General features: G+C 45.8%; 2 protein-coding genes across 2 annotated transcripts in view; both read left to right on the top strand.

Moving 5' to 3' along the window:
* Positions 1 to 8,971, top strand: part of TTC38 (tetratricopeptide repeat domain 38) — a 20,477-nt gene extending 11,506 nt beyond the window's left edge. Inside the window, exons 8-14 of the mRNA XM_018570393.1 lie at positions 59 to 118; positions 1,857 to 1,895; positions 2,536 to 2,617; positions 5,250 to 5,415; positions 6,243 to 6,402; positions 6,994 to 7,067; positions 8,758 to 8,971. Coding sequence (XP_018425895.1) covers positions 59 to 118; positions 1,857 to 1,895; positions 2,536 to 2,617; positions 5,250 to 5,415; positions 6,243 to 6,402; positions 6,994 to 7,067; positions 8,758 to 8,851 — 675 coding nt within the window. The 3' untranslated portion in view covers positions 8,852 to 8,971. The remainder of the gene's footprint in view (positions 1 to 58; positions 119 to 1,856; positions 1,896 to 2,535; positions 2,618 to 5,249; positions 5,416 to 6,242; positions 6,403 to 6,993; positions 7,068 to 8,757) is intronic.
* A 2,469-nt stretch (positions 8,972 to 11,440) lies between these two features.
* On the top strand, positions 11,441 to 23,274 carry YARS2 (tyrosyl-tRNA synthetase 2). Its single transcript, XM_018570370.1, has 5 exons — positions 11,441 to 12,186; positions 14,960 to 15,127; positions 18,912 to 19,067; positions 21,128 to 21,298; positions 22,967 to 23,274. The coding sequence occupies exons 1-5, from the start codon at positions 11,441 to 11,443 to the stop codon at positions 23,124 to 23,126; spliced, it is 1,401 nt and encodes a 466-aa protein (XP_018425872.1). The 3' UTR covers positions 23,127 to 23,274.
* Positions 23,275 to 23,287: the final 13 nt, after the last annotated feature.

The raw sequence follows: 23,287 nt of genomic DNA, 5'->3' as shown, positions 1-23,287 counted from the left end.
TATATATATATATATATTTATTTATTTTAATCTTTATGATTGTTGTGTTTTCTTGCAGGATGGTGATATGCTTGCCTGCCACAATTACTGGCACTGGGCTTTGTATTTCATCGAAAAGGTAAGACCACCCACCTGGCTGGACATATGTTGGTCTCGTATATGAACTGTCTGATTGAAGGACTTATTCTATTCCCCTCTGAGCTAGCAGTCAGCTTCTTCCTTGCTTGTTATTAGCATAGAAGTTGGAAGAGAGACATTGATTAGTTGCACAGAGTGGACATTTATCAAGCAACTTTACTTCAATTAGTCGCAATTCAGGTTGCTGTTATTGAGCAAAGGCCCTGCGACAGGTTTAAAGACCTGTGGGGGGAATTTATCACAACTGGAGCAGACAGAATCTGGAGCTGTTTCCTATAGTAACAGATAAGCTTCTCTGTTAAGTTAAGCTTTGGAAATGAAACGTAAATCTGATTGGTTGGCATAGATAGCTGCTCCAGATTCTGCCTGCTCCAGTTTTATTACATTGCCCTTTGTGTGTCTGTATTTCTGGGCAGCCAAGTGTGACATTTTGCAGACAGATGAGACAGATTTATTACTGAAGATTCTGCAGATATTAACTCTAAACAAGAAGTGATTGGGTTTCATTCTGCTGCAGTTCTACTTAAGAGCAGCTGATTCATGAATCAAGCTGTAACTTTGTACTGAATCTGTTGTGTGATCTGTCTCACTGCTCCTGTTTAGTATTGCTTTGCTGTGTGACAGAACCAATACATGTCTCCCAGACTGTTCTTCATTCAAACACTTCATTGGGGAGGTCTGTAATAGGGATCACTTTTTTGCAGTTTGTGATACCCAGATGCTTGAGCCATGACATGTCATGAGTGTTTGCCTGGAATTCCTCTTTAAATGGCTTTGAAACAAGAAGAATTGTTTTACCCTCAACAGTTCCTGGTGCACTGGTGCGCAATACGTGGCACGATGGCCACGCTTGGCTTGCCGCCACTTTGTGCATGGCCCACTGTGTCCTGGGCTTGGTTTACCATGTGTCGGGTACCAGGTAAAGAATTTGACGTTGAGTGGCTCTGGATGAGTCGGCAGTGTAGTCCTGGCCGCATCTTTATGCCAGAGGAGTCTACAAATAACAGGGTTTTCCAGTTGGCTTCCTGTAAAGCTGATTACATGAAATGCCAGGAGGTTGTTTACTTCTGTAGTGCTGGGAATGACATAGAAAGCCCTGCATAGGATATCTGTCCCACCCTACTAATGCTGAAGAAGACAAAAGGAAATGTAAGTGCCCATTTACACAAATATGGTCCATTGCGCTGCATTAATGTGCATTATGACATGCATGCACGCAGGGCACATAGGTTGTGGTGCACCGGCAACTACTGCACAGTGCATTGGGTGCGATTCATAATCAAAGGCACCACAACGCACTGAAAACATAGAGCCGTGTGCTGAGGCACATACAGTAACTTTTGTTCGTTAGTATTGTACAGCCCTCTGGACCCCCACTTGAGGCCTCTATATTTACAAAGTTGACCATCACTGTTCTAACTACAATGAAAACTGACATCTGGGTGAGAACATGACAGGTCTTCTCATTTATTGGGGAAACTCATTTGATTGTCATATACAGTATATTGAACCTCAGGAATGTGATTATTGGCTCTGTCATTTATTACTTTATTGTATGTTTATTACTGCAGATGTAGCTATACCAGCTGTATGGGTAGTTAAATGATGACAGTACACAGTATCAACCAGATATTATGTAGCTGTAAATGGCATTAAGTGACGTTGGTGGGAAAGTCCACAATGTGATCTAATGACAGTCTGCATTATCTCTCTTCCAGGGTGAATATGAGGCAGCCTTAACTTTGTTTGACAATCATGTGAGTACCTGACAAGTACAGTGGAGGAAGTCCATCCTTCTACAATGTAATTAAGGTCACAATCAAAAATGGTCCTTATGAGTAAGCACATTTAGTGTGAAATATGTCAAGACTGCTGTTGTTTGATGCTTCAGTGTCAGTGGCTCATGGTGACAATAAACCTCTGGTTAGCAGCAAGCTTTTTTTTTTTAAGCGGTGATTAGTCAAGGTTTGAGAGCCGACGGGTGCATCTGCAGTATGGAACGTGGAAGCTGGTCTCCCTTGCACCAGCACCTTCTGTGATGTATGTCAAAAATTACATAAGTGATTCAGTCTGTCCCTGGCATTAACACAGAGGTTTTAGTTTTTCTGAGTCCGCCCTGTACATAGTTTCGTTACTTTTAAATCTTGCCAGTAGACACCCCTGGTGTTAGTTTGTCCCAACTTATGTAATGTTATTTTTGTGCATGAAAATGTGGAGAACAATATAAACAATGCCATGTGAAATGCAAAAGGAAAAGAAATATGGAATGCAATCATTACAGCTATTAGCAGCATACTGAACGCTTACCATACTACAATATTTCTCACTATAGTGGGCCTTTAACGTAGAAAAGTGTGACTAGAGCCTTAATGCCATTGCTTCTGTCCTACTCCACAGATCTCCCCCTCCTGTAAGACAAGTGGAAGTATGCTGGACATTGTTGACAATTCATCTCTGCTTTATCGACTTCAGATGGAAGGTAAGATTCTCCACATTTGCCAAGTGTGAATAAACATCTGTCTGTACATTAACCCCTTCGTGACTGACGACGTACAGTGTACGTCGCCAGCATCGGGGCTGTTTAAACAGACTCCCGGCGACTTTCCGGAGGTTTGTCATTCAATCTTGTTATTTCCATATATTTGGTAATTGTACAGCCAGACCTTCTATAAGACTGACAATAGCTTGTGAATACTGGCCAGCTATAAACAAACTTCATCCCCGCCTTCCTCAGTAGAACCCTGTTGGTCTCAGGTAGGGATGAGCTTCGCGTTCGAGTCGAACCTATGTTCGACTCGAACATAGCATGTTCGAGCGTTCGCCGAACACCGAACATTATGGGATGTCCGCGGTCTGTTCGACCGCGGCACATCCCACAATGCACTGCGCCGTCCGAAGCGGCAATTGGCTACAGTCCTGCACCTGACCGCAGGTCAGGTGCAAGACTGTGCCAATCAGGGCTACAATAAATTGTATTTTTTAAAAGTGTTTTTTTCATTGATACATGTCCCCCAGGGCAGTACCCGGATCCCCATACACTTTTTATGGCCAATAAATTGCATATAAGGCTTCAAAATGGGGACATTTAAATTTCCGAGTTCTACCCCCATAGACTTGCATTGAGTTCTAAGTTCGAGTTAGAACTTTTTCCATGTTCGAAAGTTCGAGTTAGAACCGAACACGGGGGTGTTCGGCTCATCACTAGTCTCAGGAACCTTTGACGGCCTGGGCAGCTGAAGGATGTCCTCATTTAAAAAAAAAAGCTACATCTTAATATTTTCAAAAGTGCAGTTATCCTTTAAAAGATACTTAAAAACAAAGTGCCTTTATGCCTTGTGCCCCTTTTTGTCCTGACCTAACCCATCCTCCCCCTTCCACAGATGCATACTTGCCTTGATCCAACAGATGCGGCCTCCAGTGTTTGTTTACAACTAGGCCACGCCTACACCTTACAACCCCATAGACCTCTAAGAATCTGTCTCTAACCTTGGGGCACAACCTCATAGAAGTCTAAACTTAAAGGAGAACTATGGGGTTAAGGCTTTTCCCTATAGTTCTCCTTAGGGTAACGGGAGGACACAAACTAGCGTCCTCCCCTCACCCTAAGCTCAGTATACCGAGAGCTGTAGCTCGCGGTATACTGAGACGCCGCAGCTGAAGCGGATCCCGACAATTGTTCCCGGGATCCGCCCAGCTGCATGACTGACAGCTGGCTCTGCCTATCTAGAGGCAGAGCCAGCTGTACCCGCCCCCTCCCCCGTCCGTTCCGCCAGTCAGCGCTGGCGGATCGGAGCGTGGGGAATCCCACCCCTCCCCTGTCACGGCAGAGAGCTGTGACAGGATCGAGAGGTGAGCGAACGCCGGTATGTGTTCGCTCACCTCCCGATCTACTGAGCCGACCTGGGACAGTCTCATTGTCACAGGTTGGCTAGAACTATGAGGTGAGTGAAAAGCACTCACCTCATAGTTCTCCTTTTAAGGTGCTGGATGTAAACAAACACCGAAGGCTGCAGCTGTCAGATCGAGGTAAGTACTGTATGCATCTGTAGAAGGAGGGCGTGGGTTAGGTTAGGTCAGGGTAATAGGCAAAAGAAATATGTTCACTTGTCATTTACATAGGACCCGAACTGTATAAAGTATGCATGAATAATCCAAACTGAGGGGAAATGTCTCGTCATCGGTGTTAACTGTGGTCTCCCTACAGCTGATATTTTCCCCATTACTGACCTACTATGGCTTGTGCTGCATTGTGTCTCTGTGGAGGAGGCCATCTAGCTAAAGGCAGGGCTTTGCTTCATCATATTAGAGCTGGCCCCTCTGACAACTGGTAACTTGAAAACTGGAGGGGTAATAATCAAGAAGCAGAGGGAAAGGTGGCAGGAAACAGAGCCACAGAATGAATGGAGCAGAACAGTTGTGATATCACCAAATCTCACTCCACATCTCATACAGAGGCAGCAGTGCTCTGGTAGTCATCATCAGACAGTTTTATCATTCCTGCCATTCTGAATTAGCTGCATACTTTTGTTCAACATCATTTCCATCAATCTCCGGGTTTTTTGTACTTTGTACTATTACTATGACTTTTCATTGATCTCTCTGGCACCACAATAAAATACACACTGATTACTCATCTGCCAAACAGCACAGCTGGGCAGATGACTCGACTTACAGTTGAGGTGTACAGCACTGCCCACTCTCCACCCCAAGTCTTCTGATTTGTACAGTGAAAGAGCAACAGAAGACTGATGCAGTCACCCCTCTCCTCTCTCCAGCATAATTCTTGTCAACATGCATATAGCGCACCTGATTGGCTCCCAGTCCTGCCCCTCTCTCTCCCAGTGTAAGTGCTGCTGTATAGAGATTGCAAATGCTGTTGCCAGGTCAGATTCAGGTATTTACACGGCTTGTCTTTGAAAAAAAATAAACATAATGTTTTATTATTTAATCCAGAGCTGCATTTAGGTATGTTTTTTTCTAAATCTGATCTTTCTGAAGTATTGTATGTGTGTTTATATGCGTATTCAGGCGTACGAGAAACCAAGGTAGCACATGAATCAGTGTTCTGAGCGGACAGTAATATCATTTTTTCTTTTGTTTGGTGTGTTCAGGTGTAGAAGTGGGGGACAGATGGAACAAACTTGTCCAAACTACAAAGAAGCATACCAACGATCACTTGCTGATTTTCAATGATCTTCACTTCCTGATGTCATCCTTGGGCTCAAAGGATGTTGGGATGACAAACCAGCTGCTGGAAACATTGAAGGAACTTTCTAAGTATGTAGCAACCTCACATGTAGCAAAAGAAACAACAATAATAATAAACACAAAACTTGTCGTAAGCGAGTATCCCTCTGGCCCACCAAACATAGCATAGATAACATTTAGGAGCCGATTTATTGCAGGGTATGTCCACACAGCAGCAACCTGCGTTTCATGGTCCATTCATAAAATGTGGGCTGTGGTGTGGAGCCTGCGATTGGAGGAGAGCTGATCATGTGACTATGACTGGCCATTCCTTACAGTTTTGCTTTTTTTTGTCTCTTCAAAATCTTTTATCAATTTCTACTGGAGTCCACTTCAGACTGTTGAAGCCAACAGAGTGCAGGACACATTTGTAAAGCACAGAGCTGCGGACATTTAAAAATGTAGAGATTTTTTTTTTTTACGCGGTCCACCTTGCAATGGCTGTGGCAGGTAGGTACTCCTGGAACGGTGACACTGAGATCTTATTACTCTTATTACTCTAATGAAAGTAATAAAACACTGTTGATCTTATGCAGCCACTTCTTGTCTTTTATGCACTCTATGCGTTTCTTTTTGTATGAGATGTTAAGGACACCAGGCTTAGAATGTGCCCCGGTGCCCCATGACTTTTAAGGGCCCGCGTTGACGGGCTTTGGAAATGTGTTGATGGGTACATGCAGCTTGCATTTGGAATAAGTTTGAAACACCTCTGAGATCATTTACAGTTGACAGATGCTTCAAGCTGTATCGCATTGACTTGTATGAGAGAGAGACATAACGAAAAGCCCAGCGACACTGACGCTTTGTCACACATCTGCTATCATCGGACTGACAGAAAATTGTGCGGTGTTTTATAGATCACCAGGTGAAAACTATCAACATTCTCATATCAGTAATCTCGGCCTGCCCCTGTGCCAGGCACTTGTGGAATTTGACGCCGGCAATTACGACAAGGTCATAGAGCTAACGTATCCGATTCGCTACCAGATTTTAGACATAGGAGGCAGCAACGCTCAGGTGAGTGCTTTCCTGTCTTTATAAAATCTTATTCCTATAACTGTACATCATATTCTAGCACATGAATCAAGACGGGTCTACCCTTCAGTATTTCATACACTCAGCATATATGTAACTATACATATAAACATATATTTACATATAAAAGGGCTTGAGCTTTTATGGGAGGGCTGGGTCCTCAGGGCCCCACTACTCCAGTGTATGTGAAGCCCAAACTTTGTTTTTGGGATAGAATGGGTAAGGATTAGAACCTCTGAAATGTATTACTACTGTTTGTGTCTCCTCTAGGTAGTGTCATCCTTGATGTTTGTTATGTTGTCATTGTCACCAAGACAGAAAGTGATGGAAAGTCCCCAGTTTTAGACCTTACTCACCCCTAAGCTATGTATTGTTTTGTGTTTACATGCACTACACCAGGGCAGGCTATTCACCATGAATGGGCTACCAACACTCGGCAAAGGGGACAAAAAACACATGTGACATATTTCTTAGCAACACACTACAATGCACGGTTTGTGATGCACTGCATTGTGTTGCCCATGTTTCACTATAGTTGGTTTATCCATCAAATATTTATTTCCTATTATTCAGAGAGACCTCTTCAGCCAAGTTCTCATACATGCAGCAATAAACAGTGGATCCAAGTCACATCAGAATTTAGCACGGTACGTAATAATGGAACAATCGCAGAACTGGACTAGACTAGTTGGAGCATTTAAACTTCTGATTATGATTATTAAAATTAGTAGCAGTAATAAAATGCCTTGGAAAGGGGTTAGGCAAACTTCAGCCCTCCAGCTGTGGTGAAACTACAAATCTTTTAATGCCTCTGCGAGTCATTCCAGCACCTGTCAGTCTTGCAATGTCTTGTGGGATTTCTAGTTGCACCACAGATGGAGGGATGGAGTTTGGCTACCACTGCCTTAAGAGTCTCTTCAAGCCTCTGCCTGCTTTATTTCTGCTCAATTGCTTGCTCCTGATGCACATCGTGCCTGTAGTCTCTGTGACATCACAGGCTGACACACCTGTATCCTGCCCTAAAGTGTATGAATAACAGGCTGGAGTCACGCTGTCACTACTGCAGAGAACCACTGTGGCTTCAACTACACCCAAAAGCAAAAGTTTCCTGGCACACTCACCAGCCAGCCTGCAAAAAAACAAAACAAATTACATTGTCTAACTTTTAGGGTTAACCCCTTCATGACTGAGGCCCTTTTTTTATTTTTGCACCCATGTTATATTCCACATTTTAGGCCTGAAAATGGTTTAAGTTGCACAATTTTTGTAAAATGTGTGGAGGCCGCACTGCCTCGTCATGGCCCCTCTGTGTAGTGTGGTCCTAACTCCAATGTATGAGAGCCTCCATCCAGGAGCATATATTGTATAGAGCAAAGGATGAATTGGGTGCAGGTTTGCCAGGAGGCAGCCCAACCTCCCCAAAGGCACAGAGACACACCAGAAGCCAGCACATCACAATGGCAGCTTAGGCCCCCAGGGTGTCCCCACACCAAATCCAACACATGAAACAAATGGCAAACGCACTCATCAATTCATAACCGGCTTTAAAGCAAGGTGCACATGGGAGGGCTTTACACAGTACAACAGCAAAAAATTCCCAGCACACTCGCCAGGCAGCCTGAAAGAAACTTCACTGTCTTAACAATTAGGGATAAAAACAGAGGTTTTAGTCGCACAACTTTTGCAAAATATTTGGAAGCCACGCTGCCTCATCATGGCCCTTCCGTGTAGTGTGGTCCTAACTCTAATCTGTGAGAGCCTCCATCTTGGAGCATATATAGCAAAGGATGAATTGGGTGCAGGTTTGCCAGGAGGTAACCCAATCCTCCTTAATGGCACAGGGACACACCAGAGGCCCAGCACATCACAATGGCAGCTGAAGGCCTCAGTGTGTCCCCACACCAAATCCAACAAGTGACAAATGCACTTATCAATTCATAACTAGTTTTAAAGTGAGGTGCACATGGACCAAAACTGGTCACAACTCCGGTTTCAACCACACACAGGCGCACACAGCCGAACCCAGAGACACTGGTCTTGTGATAAAAAAATACGTTTTTTTGCTATAATACTGGAGTCTTTGTATGCTATTAGAGCCTGCTGTTGGAAGGCCATCCCTTTACACGTTTTAACTCTTCACCTACCTCTAAGTAAGTAAATATGTTATGGGTGGAGTGACCATTTAGTAAGGCAAGGTACTGTAATCCATATTGGATAGCTTTAACCCTTGTGAACTGGATTCTTTTTGGCTTGCGGTTCCTCTTTGGGCCTCCTTATGGAATGGGTCTCAATGTTTCTTATTTTCAGCTTCCTAATCTGATTGTCTTTTTCTAACAGATGCCTTTTACTTGAAAGAGACGCCCTGAGACCAAATTCCCCTTTGACAGAGCGACTTATTAGGAAGACCACCGCAGTCCACAACATGGCATAGAAGCCGTTCCCCCAGACTTTTCATACATCAGGAGCCATTTCTAATTACTAAGACACAAATCAAATAATAATTGGTCGGTCGTCAAATAAAAAGCCAGCGAAGAATGAACTGAAATGTACAATAAATAGATCTGATCTGCCCCCCAAAAATAAAGGATTGTTGCCTTCCGGCACATCAAGTGGAACTCAGGTCCAAAACCTTTTTTTATGCTATGGCTGGCCAAGAGAGTTCCAGCAAGGACGTAGATTATATGGCAACAAGATTGTGGACACTGGACCATCATCATTGTGTGAGCTTGTTGGATATCCCATTCCAAAGCCAAGGACATTCATTTGGAGAAATACTTTGAAATATTTTTGTATTTATTAAAATGATCAGTTCACCTAGACATAAGATCTAAGAACAATGATGTTCTAAAATGTGTGCAAAGCATATATATCGCACAGTTCATGTTTGCCATTTAGCCTTTGACCCTTTCGCTGCCATCGACGTATGTCCTCCATCAGCAGCACGGCCCTTTAAACAGGCTACCGCCAACAACTGGCTTTACAATAGAAGCAATTCTGGAAGCTCAGCTGCTGCCAGATCGCTTCTACAGGCCGGTGAAGTGGCGGCGCCCAACACCCACGCCGTGTGTTCAGGCTACGATGCCCTTCCTGCGGGCCTGGGAACTGGCATGTTGAGTGGCGGCAGGAAGCTGGGGAGGAGAGCGGCCAACATCTGTTCGTTTTTTTTTCGCCTCCCTGATCTATGGGAGCGAGAAGGATTACATCACTTCCGGTCCCATAGCTGTTATTGCGAGCACTCACGTAAACGCGCCAGAGTAAGAGCAATAATTCTAGGGCCAATATTTACCCGTAGGGGCTTTTAAAATGTCATCAATGGACTTTTTGGGGTACTGAATTTTGTTGCCGTTTCACAGACGCTGAGCATGTTGGGTATCTACTCACTCATCGTAACCTCGTCTTTTACATTTGACAAAAAAATGGCTATTATATTGTGCTTTGGGGCACTAAAATTAATTTAAGTGCATTTTGCCCTAAATTTTTGGGTTTGATAAGGAGTTGCGCCAATATCGTGCAACATATAAATTTGCAAATGACACTATTTTATTCTACAGAATGTTGGCTTTCAGAAAATATATAATGTTTTGGGGGAGAAAGAGAGAATAAAAAGCTATTCCTCTATTTGAATCTGTTTTTATGGAGTACAAAGAATCCTGGGGGAGCGCAGGGATCAATTTCATCTACAAGAAATGTCATTCTTCTACAGAAATTCAGAAAAGAGAACCAGACCAAAAATGGAGGAAAGCGCCAAGGATCATTTGAACTGTTGGTAAAATAAATCATATAAAAATAGCCAACGTATTGCGGGGGCCAAACCACTGCCCGCTCAACGGGGCTCAAACATCGGAAGAACATTGGATGGACTCAGAGGAGAACAGTGACCACACAGAGCCCGGAATAAGAATCTACCATCGTGGAAAACCAATGCCATAGTTACTGAGCGTATCATAAGGGAGAGGGAGCGGTGTGGGATCAGTGAACACTAATGAAGGTAACACAGCACTGCCACTTACCACCAACATTAGTGTGTGGGGGGGATAAAAAACACTGCCACTGATTATACTAATGTGGGGGTTATTTTTGTGGACACCAATGCTGGGGGTTATCGTATCCACTAACACCAATGCTGGGGGTTATTATTGCATCTACCAACATCAATGGTGGGGGATATTATTTCATCACACACTGACCATACATGCTGGGGGTTATTATCGCATCCACTGACACCAATGCTGGGGGTTATTACTGTGTCCACTGACACCAATGCTGGGGGTTATTATTGCATCCACTGACACCAATGCTGGGGGTTATTATTGCATCCACTGACACCAATGCTGGGGGTTATTATTGCATCCACTGACACCAATGCTGGGGGTTATTAGTTGCACTGACACCAATGCTGGGGGTTATTATTGCATCCACTGACACCAATGCTGGGGGTTATTATTGCATCCACTGACACCAATGCTGGGTGTTATTATCGCATCCACTGCCACCAATGCTGGGGGTTATTATTGGTTACACTGACACCAATACTGGGGGTTATCGCATCCACTGACACCAATGCTGGGGGTTATTGTTGTGTCCACTGACACCAATACTGGGGGTTATCGCATCCACTGACACCAATGCTGGGGGTTATTGTTGTGTCCACTGACACCAATGCTGGGGGTTATTATTAGTATTGCATCCACTGACACCAAGTCAGGTTGCAATCCTAAGTGCCACATTACACCAGCAGAGGGGCTGATGGGTAATCATTCGTATGACCATTGACATTATTCAGTAGGACAATGTAATTAAAAAAAAAAAGTTCAGTGATGACTTCCCCATCTGAGATAGGACTCTCAGGGGATGATCTATGAGCATTTATAGTTACACACAGCAACCAGTCAGCTGAGAAGTCTGGCTGGTTGCTATGGGTAACCAGAACAGCTCCTATGACACTTCCTACACATCACAGCCTCAGTGCTCTCGCAGGTTGGTCAGCTGACATTACCCAGCAGCCACTGCGACTTTCAAGATGGCGGCGCCCATGGTGCACGTTTCCCGCTGGGTGCCCCGGCTGTGCTGGTGGCCCGTCCGCCTCATATCCGGCTCCTCTAGCCCTCTGGTGGTCGGGGCCCGGCGGGGGCTTTTCAAGGACATGTTCCCGGCGGAGAGCGCTCCCCTGCAGCTGCCCGAACTCGTTGCTTCCGGCCCACAGACCGTCTACTGCGGCTTCGATCCCACGGCGGACTCCCTTCACGTCGGTAATCTGCTGGCAGTGGTGGGCCTGCTGCACTTCCACCGGGCCGGGCACCACGCCATCGCAGTCATTGGTGGGGCCACAGCCCAGATCGGGGACCCCAGCGGGAGGAACCAGGAGAGGGAGCCGCTGAGTACGGAGCAGCTGGAGGACAATGTGCGGGGCCTCCGGGAATGCCTGGATCGCCTTTTCACCAATTCGCAGCCGCTGGCCCCTGAGCGGCACAACCGGCCCCCGGGCCGCTTCACTGTCCTGGACAACGCTACCTGGTACCGGAAATGGCAGGCTGTGGACTTCCTGAGCTCGGTAGGCAGAAACTTTCGGATGGGCACCATGCTGAGCCGGCACAGTGTGCAGAGCCGCCTCAAGTCCCCGGAGGGCATGAGCCTCACCGAGTTCACCTACCAGGTCTTCCAGGCCTATGACTTCTACTACCTGCACCAGAAACATGGCTGCCGGATACAGCTGGGGGGCACCGACCAACTGGGCAACCTTATGTCCGGCCATGACCTCATCCAGAGGTGAGAGCGCCATGGACCTCACTGGTGTATCCCCATAGACCCATGGCGGTGGGGAGCGCTCCCAGACATTGTGTGATCTTCATGCAGGAATATCGTACCCCTCTAATACCATACCACAGGGGTCACACCCACCATAGGGATCAGATCAGTAATACTGATGTCCTCTCCATCCAGGCATGTAGCTCAAAGAAGGGGGGCATCCTCTGAAGAGGACTGCCATGTAACCCCAGGGAACAATCTCTACAGTGGCTTGATATATATTCTTGGGGCTCCCCTCAGCAGAGGTCAGGTACATAACCCCCAACCACCCAAATTCTACAGAGGTCAAAAGTATAACCCTGGATCCTCTACTTCCTCGCAGGGGTCAGATGTATAACCCTGGGTAAACCTCAGCAGAGATCAGGCGTATAATCCCAGAGGCCTCCTCTATAGAGGGTGGATGCATAACCCAGGGACCCCTCCTCTATAGAGGTCTGAGGTATAACCCTGCAGTCCCCTGCGTAAAAGTTAGGCACATATCTACTACAGAGGGCAGATGTATTACCCTGGCACCTCAACTTTCCTTGCAGGGGTCAGATGTGTAACCCTGGGAAACCCTTAGCAGAGATCAGGCATATAAACCCAGATGCCTCCTCTATAGAGGTCTGAGGTATAAAGTCAGGCACATAACCACCAGAGAGGGCAAATATATTACGCTGTCTCCTCAACTTTCCCGCAGGGGTCAGCTGTATAACCCTGGCAAACCCTTAGCAGAGATCAGGCATATAAACCCAGAGGCCTCTTCTATAGAGGTCTGAGGTATAACCCTGGAGCCCCCTGCATAGAGGTCAGGCATCTCAACTCCCACAGAGGTCAAATATATAACCTTGGCTCCTCAACTTCCCTGCAGGGGTCAGATGTGTAACCCTCACCAGAGATCAGGTGTATAATGCCCCCTGTGCAGAAGGCTGATCTGTAACTCAGTCTCCTCAGAGGTTGGACATAAAATTCCAGCCCTCTTCACAGAGGTTGAATGTATAACCCCGCTCTTCTACAGAGGTCAGACATGTAGCCCCAGGGCCCCCATCTGCAGAGGTCAGATATATACCACTAAGACCAAAGTCCTTTGGTTGCAGATCACTTAACCTGTCAAGTATGGTTTTGCAGAAAAAGGAAGTACATGCGAACTTGGAGACCCCCATGGGGATTAACCTCCTTGCAAGGCAAATATGATTACCACTTAGTGACTGTGCTGCTCTGTGTTTTTCCAAGTGACGGTTACTGGTAGTGTAGACTGAGCTCCAAAAGTGAAGATTTGCTGTGTTCTAGGTTATATCTGGAACCGTTGTACCTAAGCAGAACCCAGAACATTGCACCTTTCTGTCTGGAATCCCTCCTGAAAAAACAGCAGTGCACTTCCTGTTCTGTGAGTGTGCTTAGACACTCCCATACCTACAGCCTCTGAGCTATATGACACGGGTGGGAATTTGGCAGTCCCAGGATCACATTGGAGGACACAGTGGGGTCACCTGCATGCATGTGTCACTCTGTTGTCAGCTGGAGGAGCAAGGTAACACTCTTCTGCCGGTGAGTTAGGTTTTGCAGCGTTTTCGGCTTTGGAGGAGAAATGCTGCTCTACTGAAGCTGGCAAGAGGGTAACACATGCAAAGGAGGTATCTGTCCTCCCTGCAGTACTAGTGATCCTGTTGCTGGAGAATAGTCGCTAGTATCAGGATCTCTAGTGTATATCTGCAGTGTGAGATCTAAGGCACTGCTGCCTCTGATAGTCTCAGGAGATTTGATTATCTTACTATTGTGCTGCTCACTGTTCTTGCTGGTGGCTCTGACTAGAGGAAGCAAAGCCCTGCCTCTACTAAGATGGCTGTCTCCACACAGAGACATAGTGTAGAGCAAGATGTGGTAGGTGTAACACCCCGGATGTCAACTGGTTAACCAGGGTTGCAACTAATGATTTATTTTCCTAATCGATAAGTTGGCCAGATATTTTTTTCGATTAATCTGATAAAAAAAATGAAATCAATACCGTCCTTAATTTAAAATAAAATACACAAATGTGTTATAACCATAAAAATGACTTCAGAGTAAAAGTTTTTGCAATCGCACTGCACTGGAACCCACGGCATTGTGGTACAGTGCGGGTGATCACACTGTGGGTGGGAGGCGCATTTGGGGTGCCATTGAAATGAATGACACTGCAACGCACCTCCCGCAGCAGAATTTGTCAGGCCAAAACCAAAATTACTTTTTTTCCACCTTTTTTATAATTTTGTTTTTAATAATTGTAATGTAAGCACATGGCGCTTGAATAGCTTCAGCCCAAGAATGACAGCTGCCAGTGGCAAGATTCTGCAGACGGCAGCTGAATGTAAATACAGCAGGTAGCGGGCAGGTGCAATAGCAGGCTAGCTATTGCACCCGCCCACTACCTGCTGTGCCCTCCTCCCAGCATGGAGGAGAGAGCTACTGGATCCAAGCAACTAATCAATAATTAGCGATTAGTTGGTTGCAGCCCTAGCTTCAACACAAGGATAAAGCTCTCTAACCACATGAATCATTTTGAAATCTTATTGGAAAAATAACGTATATTTATTTCAATGTGTTAGTTTTGTGATTTGGGACTTTGGTATAGCAAGTGTTGTTACCCACAGCAATCCTTCACCTGAGCCAGCTACTAAGTGCGTGCAACACACACGCACACACACGCACACACACGCACACACGTATTCTAGATGTTTCCGTCGGGCTCTGTATGATTGTGTATTTCCTCTCTCAGGACCACAGGAGAAGACGTGTTTGGGATCACCATTCCTCTCATCACAAGCACTACTGGAGATAAGTTGGGGAAGTCGGCAGGAAATGCTTTGTGGCTGACCAGGGACAGGACATCTCCGTTTGATCTGTATCAGTTCTTCGTCCGGCAGCAGGACAGCTGTGTGGAGCGGTGAGCGTCACCCTTTAAATGGGTTTAATGTCATTTAGAGGGACTTTCCTGCAGATGAAATCGCCACCAACTTTGTTTCAACTGCTGTGTTATCCCGCCGGGCCCGAGCTTTGCTACGTAATGATTTGCAGAGGTAGGAAAAGGGAAAGGTATATGACTAAGGCCTCGTTCACACCAGACGCAGTGCGTTCCGGCCTGATTCTGGACAGAGCGCACTGCATCACATTGCAGCCGGCTCACTATGTTGTGGAGAAGGGGGGGGCGTGGCGGTCCATTGAAGTAAATGGCACTAGCCACGCCCTCTGGCCGCAATGCGATTGTGCCTGCGTTCTGAGTGCGGGCAATCGCACTGTGGACTGGGGGGCGTGGCTTTGGTTCCAATGACTTCAATGCACCACCATGCTCCTGAACGCAGGGAGCCGGCCAGCTTGCGCTCCAGTGCGTCCCAGAGGCCGAACGCTCTGGAATGCAGCCTTTGTGGTGTGAACCGGCCCTGAAGCCCAAATCATTTTTTTTTTAGTTTTGGATAGAGAGGTGAGGGGGTAGAACCCCTGCCAGACTTTTACTGCTGTTTACCTGTTAGGGAAGTTTTCCCTTTCTGTTTTTCCTGGTGACAACTGAAGGTGAAGGGAAAATGCAACCTTTTTTATCCAATCCAATGGGGACACCTAACAGGATTTCCCTCACTGTGGAAAGATTTCCTCTCACATCCTGTTGTGTCCCCCAGTGGGGCAGAGGTGGCAAAAATGGGTTTTAACTAGAGCTGCAATAGTTAATCGATTTAGTCGATTAAAATCGACGATTGAAAACGTTACCAACGTTTTCGATCGTCGATTAGTCGGCTATCGATTGATTTCCCTGTTCGGGGCTCTATCAATTTCTTAATTTGAAAAAAAATGTTTTTGATTTGTAAATACTTTAACGCTGAGCTCTAGGCAGATATACAGGACACACATTAATCAAACGTTGCAATCCTTATCACATCAGGGAATGAAGTGGTTAAATGCAAGCAGTGTAAGCACCTGGATTTGACTTGGTATCAACCTCTTGCAATGCCGTACTGCAGCCCTGGAGAGTGCGAGGCAGATGCAGTACAAAGTGCCAATCAGTTTGTGCTGACAAGAAGCATGCTGATAGGAGGAGAAAGCGGAGTGACACAGAGACGAGCCCATCACTGTCCTGCTTCACTTTCACTGTCCAGTCACAGGCTTGGGTCAGGTCCAGGATGATTTGGGATTATAGCAGGGGTGGGCAACTCCAGTTCTCCAGCTGTGCTTTAACTACAAATCCCAGCATGCCTCAGGGAGTCATGCCTGTTGGTTTTGCAGTGCTTAATGGGACTTCAGGGGTGTGGAATGCCTATCGCCCGGGACAGGCAGTTTCGGGCGCCGGGCGAGTAGTTTTTCTCTACATTTAGCCCGGCTGCGGGCAGTCAGCACAGCTAAATGTAGTGTGGGAGCCGTTTTGTGCGAGTGATTTTAAACGGCTGTGCAGCCGTCCAAGTCACTCGTAACCTGCCTGAATCGCGCTCCCCCCTCCCCTCTCTCTAGCTCCAGCGGCCGGCCATGTACTGCTCCCGGCTGCCTGTCTCCCTGCACGTGGGCTTCCTTTTTGCCGTGGTCTTCGGGGTCCCCCCCCCCCTACACTTCAAAATGTAAACATAAAATTTGAAAAAATAATAAAAATGTAAATACATAAAAATAGAAGAAAAAAAAGGCGATAAAGTAAAAAAAAATGATAAAAAAATATTACAAAGCAAAAAAAAAAGTAACAAAATCTAAAAAATTAAAACCAATCCCTATCATCTGCATGCGAATAAACGCATGCATGGGGCACTGTGTGTGTGTGTGTGTGTGAGTGGAGTGGGCGATGTGTTACCACGCGGCAATCGTGCACAAAACCGCGTGGATGGCCGGGCGGTCACAAAATCGCACACCACCGCCGATCACGCTGGCAGTGCCATTATTGTCTAATGGCACACCAGTCGCACAAGGCAGATTGCACAGTTTCCCACCGCTATCGCACATAATCGCGATTGAAAACATTCAGAGATTACCACGCGGATGTAACCCCATTGAAATCAATGAGGCCGCGAGGCAACCGTATACGGCATCGCCCAAGGCTGCACCCGCCCCAAACGGTAAATTCACTTTCCCAAGTAATTTGGAAAAATTGAATTACCCGCACAAATCTGGCCCAGACCCCATCCACCCCGCCCCCCGCTATACTTGCCTTTCAGGGAATGGTCCTTCCCATCCGCCAGTATGGGTGTACTATCTGTGCCATTGTAATCTGAATTTCGCTCTCAAAATTCAAGCACTCGTTGGTCAGCGCGGTCATCTGACAGCACTGACCAACGAGCAATAAGCTCTTCTTGGCATTGCTAAATACGGTTATGGTTACATTTGTTTTCTTTTTTTGTATCAGGACAAGTGGATTTTCATGAGGGACAAGTTGTTTCGGCCCCCGCTTTAGTCCTTGGACAAGTAGTTTTTTTTTAAATGTCCACACCCCTGGACTTGTAGTTCCACAACAGCTGGTGGGCCAGAGTTTCCCTCCCCTGGTTTAGAGGAACTGGGTTGAATGATGGTGGCCAACAGACCGAGGACATCTAGTGGCGGTAACAAAGTACTGCAGGGAAATCTCTGGATCAAATATGGTTTTGTTAGTCTTCTCTTTCATGATGTTCTTCATTTGTATCTTGTTACACTTTACGTATTGCTTTAGCCTTGTACAGCTTTCAGTAATGGGACTGCTTTTAAATAGAAGCTAGAAAGTGTCCGATCATTCTTCCAGGAGATCATTTAAATATTTGTTACAATCCTTTCACATTATTCAGAATATTGAGTGTAAGGCGGGACAAACTTTCTTCTCACCTGCTGTTGTGTCTCCAGCACAGGAAGTAAATGGGAAATCTCGTTTAAGTTGGACACAGACTGTAAAGAAAAGCCAACGAGTTTTAGCCATTCCCTACTCTATACCCAAAATATATTTTAAAAAACAACCTTTCAGTGAGTTGTATTTAGTAAAAGAGCGCCTAAACCCTTCAATACTGCTCTGCCTTAGTCTCCCCCCCCCTTCCCCTTGTACCTGCCTGCCAGTGTCAGCCTCCACTCTTACTATAGGTTTCCTATAATTCTTTGGAACCATGGCGCCATCTAGTGTACAGAGTTATTCTTGCAGATTACATGGCAAATCATTTAAAGTGACACTAAACTCAGGAGTTAAATCTTAAAAATGCATTCAAATACCTTTTAACTATTAACATAAATGTATCTTATTTGTGTATCAGTCCGCTGTAGATCCTCAAATCATCTCTGAATTGGTGCTGACACTGTCCTTCCTTCTGGAGGGTGGCTTCTTTTGTTCCTCATGGTCCCTGTGTGTGTTGTAAAGTAGTCACCGCTCCAAGCTCTCTCCTGTGATGGACTACAATCTCAATACAGATTAGTTACCAAAATGTGAGATTGTAGTCCATCACAGGAGTGAGCTCCCAGCGTTGGGTACTTTATGGACTACAAAATAAACTCTTAACCTGATTGTTAAATACCCCTTATTATTGTAGTCACTCAGCCCCATTGCTATAAACAGCCGTAACAGCAAATTAGTGGTCTCCTAAAGGGGAAACATGTTAGTGTGTGGTTGTCATTGTTGTGCTTTGGTAGCGCTACAGATCGCACTTGTGTGAACAGCACTTTATTACTTGCGGCAGAACCCTCACTTCCCACCTACATTTACAAATTGCCCTAATCTGACCTAGTCTGTGAATATTTTCATTTTGCAGCTTCCTAAAGCTCTTCACATTCCTCCCACTGCCAGAAATTGAGCACATCATGGAGCAGCACAGCAAGGAGCCGGAGAAGAGAATCCCTCACAAGAGACTGGCTGCGGAGGTGACAAAGCTGGTCCATGGCAAGGAAGGGTTGGAGTCGGCCAAGAGGTGAGAGGACACATTCTGCTTTCTGCTCTAACAAGGTCTCATTAGTCAGTTTGTGTGTGAAAAGAACCGTCTGTCCTTCAGCAAGTACACAAAATAACTGCCAGAAATGCAGTGTCCTTGTTGTTTCCTGTGAGCTGAACTGAACGTGAGATGAAGGGCCGGTTCACACCACAAACACAGTCAGGATCAGGAACGCACTGTATCACACTCCAACTGGCTCCCTGCGTTCTGGGCCGGGAGCCAGTCCGGCCCACAGCGTGGCACATTAGTGCTTGCACTAATTTTGCAGAGCGCACTGGACCGGGAACGCAGACACTAACGTGCCACGCGTTCAGGTGCGGTGCCATCGACTTCAATGCACTGCCGTGCCCCCTCCCGGCCCAGAACACAGGGAGGCTGTAGTGTGATACAGTGCATTCCAGAGCCTGACCATTCTGTATTGCACTGTTTGTGGTGTGAACCAGCCCTAAGAGAGAAAGTTGTGTTTGGCGTCCAATCTGGGTGACAACCATGGCTGTCTTCATAGATACAGTACGGTGAGTGTGTTACTGGCGGGATCACCCGGTAAAAATAAAGGACAGTCGCTGCAATATATGACATATTTGGTTTTGATGCATTTAAAGTGAACCTATTCCTTTTACCCGGCTTGGCAAAGCATAGGTTTACTTCAAGGTGATCTGTTTTCCCCCCAACTGAAGACATCACATCAGCATGTCTAATCCAGCCACACCTATTACAGCTTAATTCAATGGGAAAGACTAATTCCCTTTTAACCCCTTCATGACTGAGCTAGTTTTCAGGTTCTGTTCATAAATGACTGACACATTTTTTACATTTTTGCTGTGTGATTCTTCCACGTCAGTAATTGAGATCTTCAATACAGGAATACAGCTGCTTCAGGCCTGGAATTGCCGCATTACATGTACAATCTTTCAGAGGATTAGAGAGATGTAATGTGTAGAGTTAATAGTGTTGGGATTTGAGGCTTCACCTCTAAGGACCTTTGTTGTGTAAAATGCAAATTGGTCTGTTTGATGAATAATAGAAGCAACTGTCTGAATTGCGCTGAAATCTATCAAGCGTAAAGGTTTCATTCCACTTTAGACAGCACTTGTACTAACCATGTTCCCGCTGGAAAGAATTGCCCCAACCAGCCGGCTCTCAGCTCTGTCTGCGCCAAAGACTTATCTCAAACACATCAAAAGTGGTAAACTGTATTTTGTGTTGTTTGCAAGTAAGAATTCATATACAAAACTGTATAGTATTTTTGGTTACTTATATACTGAAGGGATTGGTTGGGAAAACAGAAGTACACAACTGGTATTAAATGTCAGCACGTCAAGGGCAATGGTCTATGATTGATCCTCATCGGGTTGTACTTGGTAAACGTCTCACCATAGAAAGCCAGACTCTGGAAGCAATCCCACAGATTCAACTATATTGAACTGGGAGTCAAGAGCGAGATCCACTCTTAGCAAGTCAAGTTTTATCTGTGGAATTGCTTTTAGAATGCGGCTTTGGTTTCTTTGAAGATGAGATTGTGCTATGGAGGTGTGGAAGAGCACAGGTGGAAGGCCAGCAGCCAGGACTGGAGGAGCAGATTTGGGCTGGTAAACCATGTGTTTTGTCAAGAGGTACATACAAGAATGGTGTACAGAAACCCTTCCTTAGCACATGCTTCTTAGCATGCACATAGGCTCTGCAGTAACCATTCCCTCATTACCTCCAGAGGTCTACTTCAAATGATCAGGCAGCCTGGTGAACAGTTAGCACCGTGACCGTGTAGTTCTGGCTCTGGTGTCCATAAACACTACATAGAAGGTGTAGTTGGGTTCCTCTTGGTCCTCAAAAGACAAACTAGTAGGTTTCCTGGTACCAGACTAAATTGGCAGCAGACTGACTCCACTGTGAGCATTCCCCACCTGTGTGGGACAGTTGGGCATCAAGCTAGCGACCTACGGTAGTCCTATAAGTATACTTTACAGAAAAGGGCAAAATCAAAGCCGAGTAGAGGAGGAGAAACCTTGGTAAGTCTGATCTTTGTACTGGTTTGCTTTCAGGTGCACCCAGGCCTTGTACCACAGCAGTATTGATGCTTTGGAAGCCATGTCTGATCAGGAGCTGCAGGAGCTCTTCCAGGAAGCCCCATTCACTGAACTGCTGCATGAACCCGGCACCAGAGTTCTAGATGCCTGTCTAAATGCCTCTGCCATCCCAGAAGGGGCCCGTGGGTATGTATATTTGTTTTATGGATATCTATGAGATGATGTCCACTGTGACATCCTGCTAATCGGTATACACAAGTGTCACATACTGCCTCGATGTAGAGTGATCTGAGAACCACCTCTGCTGGTAACCGCATGTACATGATGCAGTCCCCGGGCTACGAACAAGATAGGGACTGTAGGATTGTTCTTAAGTTGAATTTGCATGTAAGTTGGAACAGGTACATTTTTAAAGTGTAACTACAGCCCAAAAATTTGTTTTAGTTTTGGATAGCATAGGGAAGGGTTAACCCCCTGTAAAGTTTGTTTTGCTGTGTGTGCCCCTGTTGAGAAGATTTCACCTCACTTTCTGTCCCTGTGACAATTGGATTTTGAAAATTGGAAACAAGGATTGGTGATAACCTTTTTACCATGATAGCTCTTACAGGAGTGAATTTCCCTTCCTAGGGGTAGATTTTGGCTCACTTCCTGTTGTTTCAAGGGCAGGATGTGAGATTAAATCTTTCTACGGAGGATACAGACAACAGTGACCCGGAAGCGACGAACCAGACCCAAAAAGGCGGGCACTCCTCGTTGGCACGAGCGCGGTAGCATTATGGCTACTGAAATGCTGCGCAGTACACTTTGGCTGCAGCCAGGGACCCCCTACAGTACGATAATAAGTAGGGTCGGATGTAAGTCGGATGTTTGTAACCCGGGGACTGCCTGTACTTCTTACTATTTGGTGATAACCAGGATATTGCGTTGTCCATCTTGCAGAGGACTGGGACACTTTTCTAGTTCTGGAGTTCTAGTGCTGCATGATAAAATGTTGGCATACAGTAGCCACATGTCACCTGCGGTACCCTGGCTTGCCCTTCTACTCTATTGCATCCTTTGCAAGCAACATTGCGAGGACATCAGTTTATTAGTTGCCCATGACGTGGTGATTTGTCTTCTCCATGTTGGCTCAGCTCATAATAGAACCTGAACTGTAGAGACTCTGCTGCAAAAAAGGCAGGTGGAGGGCATAGGACTAGTCACGTTTTCCTATTACTGACTTACCATGCCTTGTTTCACACGGTGTCTCTGTGTGAAGGCGTGGTAATGATCAGGAAGCAGCAGGAGGTGGAGGAAGCACAGATCAATGTAATGAAGCAGGGAGCTCCATGCACTGCAGGTTCTCAGGCACAGATTCCTCTCCAGTAAGAACAGTGAGCAGCACCGAAGTGACCGGCGAATCTGGTAAAACCGGAAGTCAAGAGGCAGCAGTGCCTTAGATAATCTCACGCTGCAGATATACAACTATGAGGCTCAGGGGACAGGCTTCAGGAATTCAAAGTTTGACTTGGTTAGTTTAGGTCTTTATCTGAATAAACACTTTGGGATTTATTTAGTACAGCTTAGATTAGTGGCTTCAACTTGCAAACATTAGACTGAAGATCAATGTGTACAGCGAGCTTCAACCTGCTGTTTGAAGCCCTTAAAATATCCCAGACACCTCCAGTTTGGAAGTGCTGGCTGCCTCCTTAAACCAGATTTCAAGCAGTACTGGAAGCCTAAAATGTTACAACAATGATGTGCAGTGACTAATTAGACTGACATGAGATTAGGAAGAGACTCGGATTATACTGTAATCTATATTGTATGAACTGCTTGTTATGACACTTAATGGGAGAGTGTTGACTCTTCTAGCTTTGAAATAATCAGCAATGGCGGAGTCAGCTTCAACCACAGGAAGGTGACCAATCCAGATGAAGTTCTTGTGCTCGGTACGCACATTCTCAGGAACGGACTGTCTCTCATCAAGGTGGGGAAGAAGAACTTCTACATTGTGAAGTGGCTGCAGCTGTGAGGACGGAGAACACTCCATGCACTGTGTGTACCCAGCCCAGCTCTGGCTTCATACACAAGGCTTGTTACTCTCACTAAGTGAGAACCTGTTTTGTACATAAGTGAATCAGAACAACTGTATTCTAATAAACTGGATCAGTTGGATATTTAATCAAAACTAGT

The sequence above is a fragment of the Nanorana parkeri genome, unplaced genomic scaffold, assembly GCF_000935625.1.
Source record: "Nanorana parkeri isolate BGI_ZX_2015 unplaced genomic scaffold, ASM93562v1 scaffold38, whole genome shotgun sequence".
Lineage (NCBI taxonomy): Eukaryota > Metazoa > Chordata > Amphibia > Anura > Dicroglossidae > Nanorana > Nanorana parkeri.
This window is presented reverse-complemented; position numbering and strand designations above follow the sequence as displayed.

Coding starts and splice junctions, on each gene's coding strand:
- YARS2 (XM_018570370.1), top strand. CDS start 11,441: ATGGCGGCGCCCATGGTGCACGTTTCCCGCTGGGTGCCCCGGCTGTGC. Junction 19,068..21,127: donor GGGTTGGAGTCGGCCAAGAG/GTGAGAGGACAC, acceptor GTTTGCTTTCAG/GTGCACCCAGGCCTTGTACC. Junction 21,299..22,966: donor ATCCCAGAAGGGGCCCGTGG/GTATGTATATTT, acceptor TGACTCTTCTAG/CTTTGAAATAATCAGCAATG.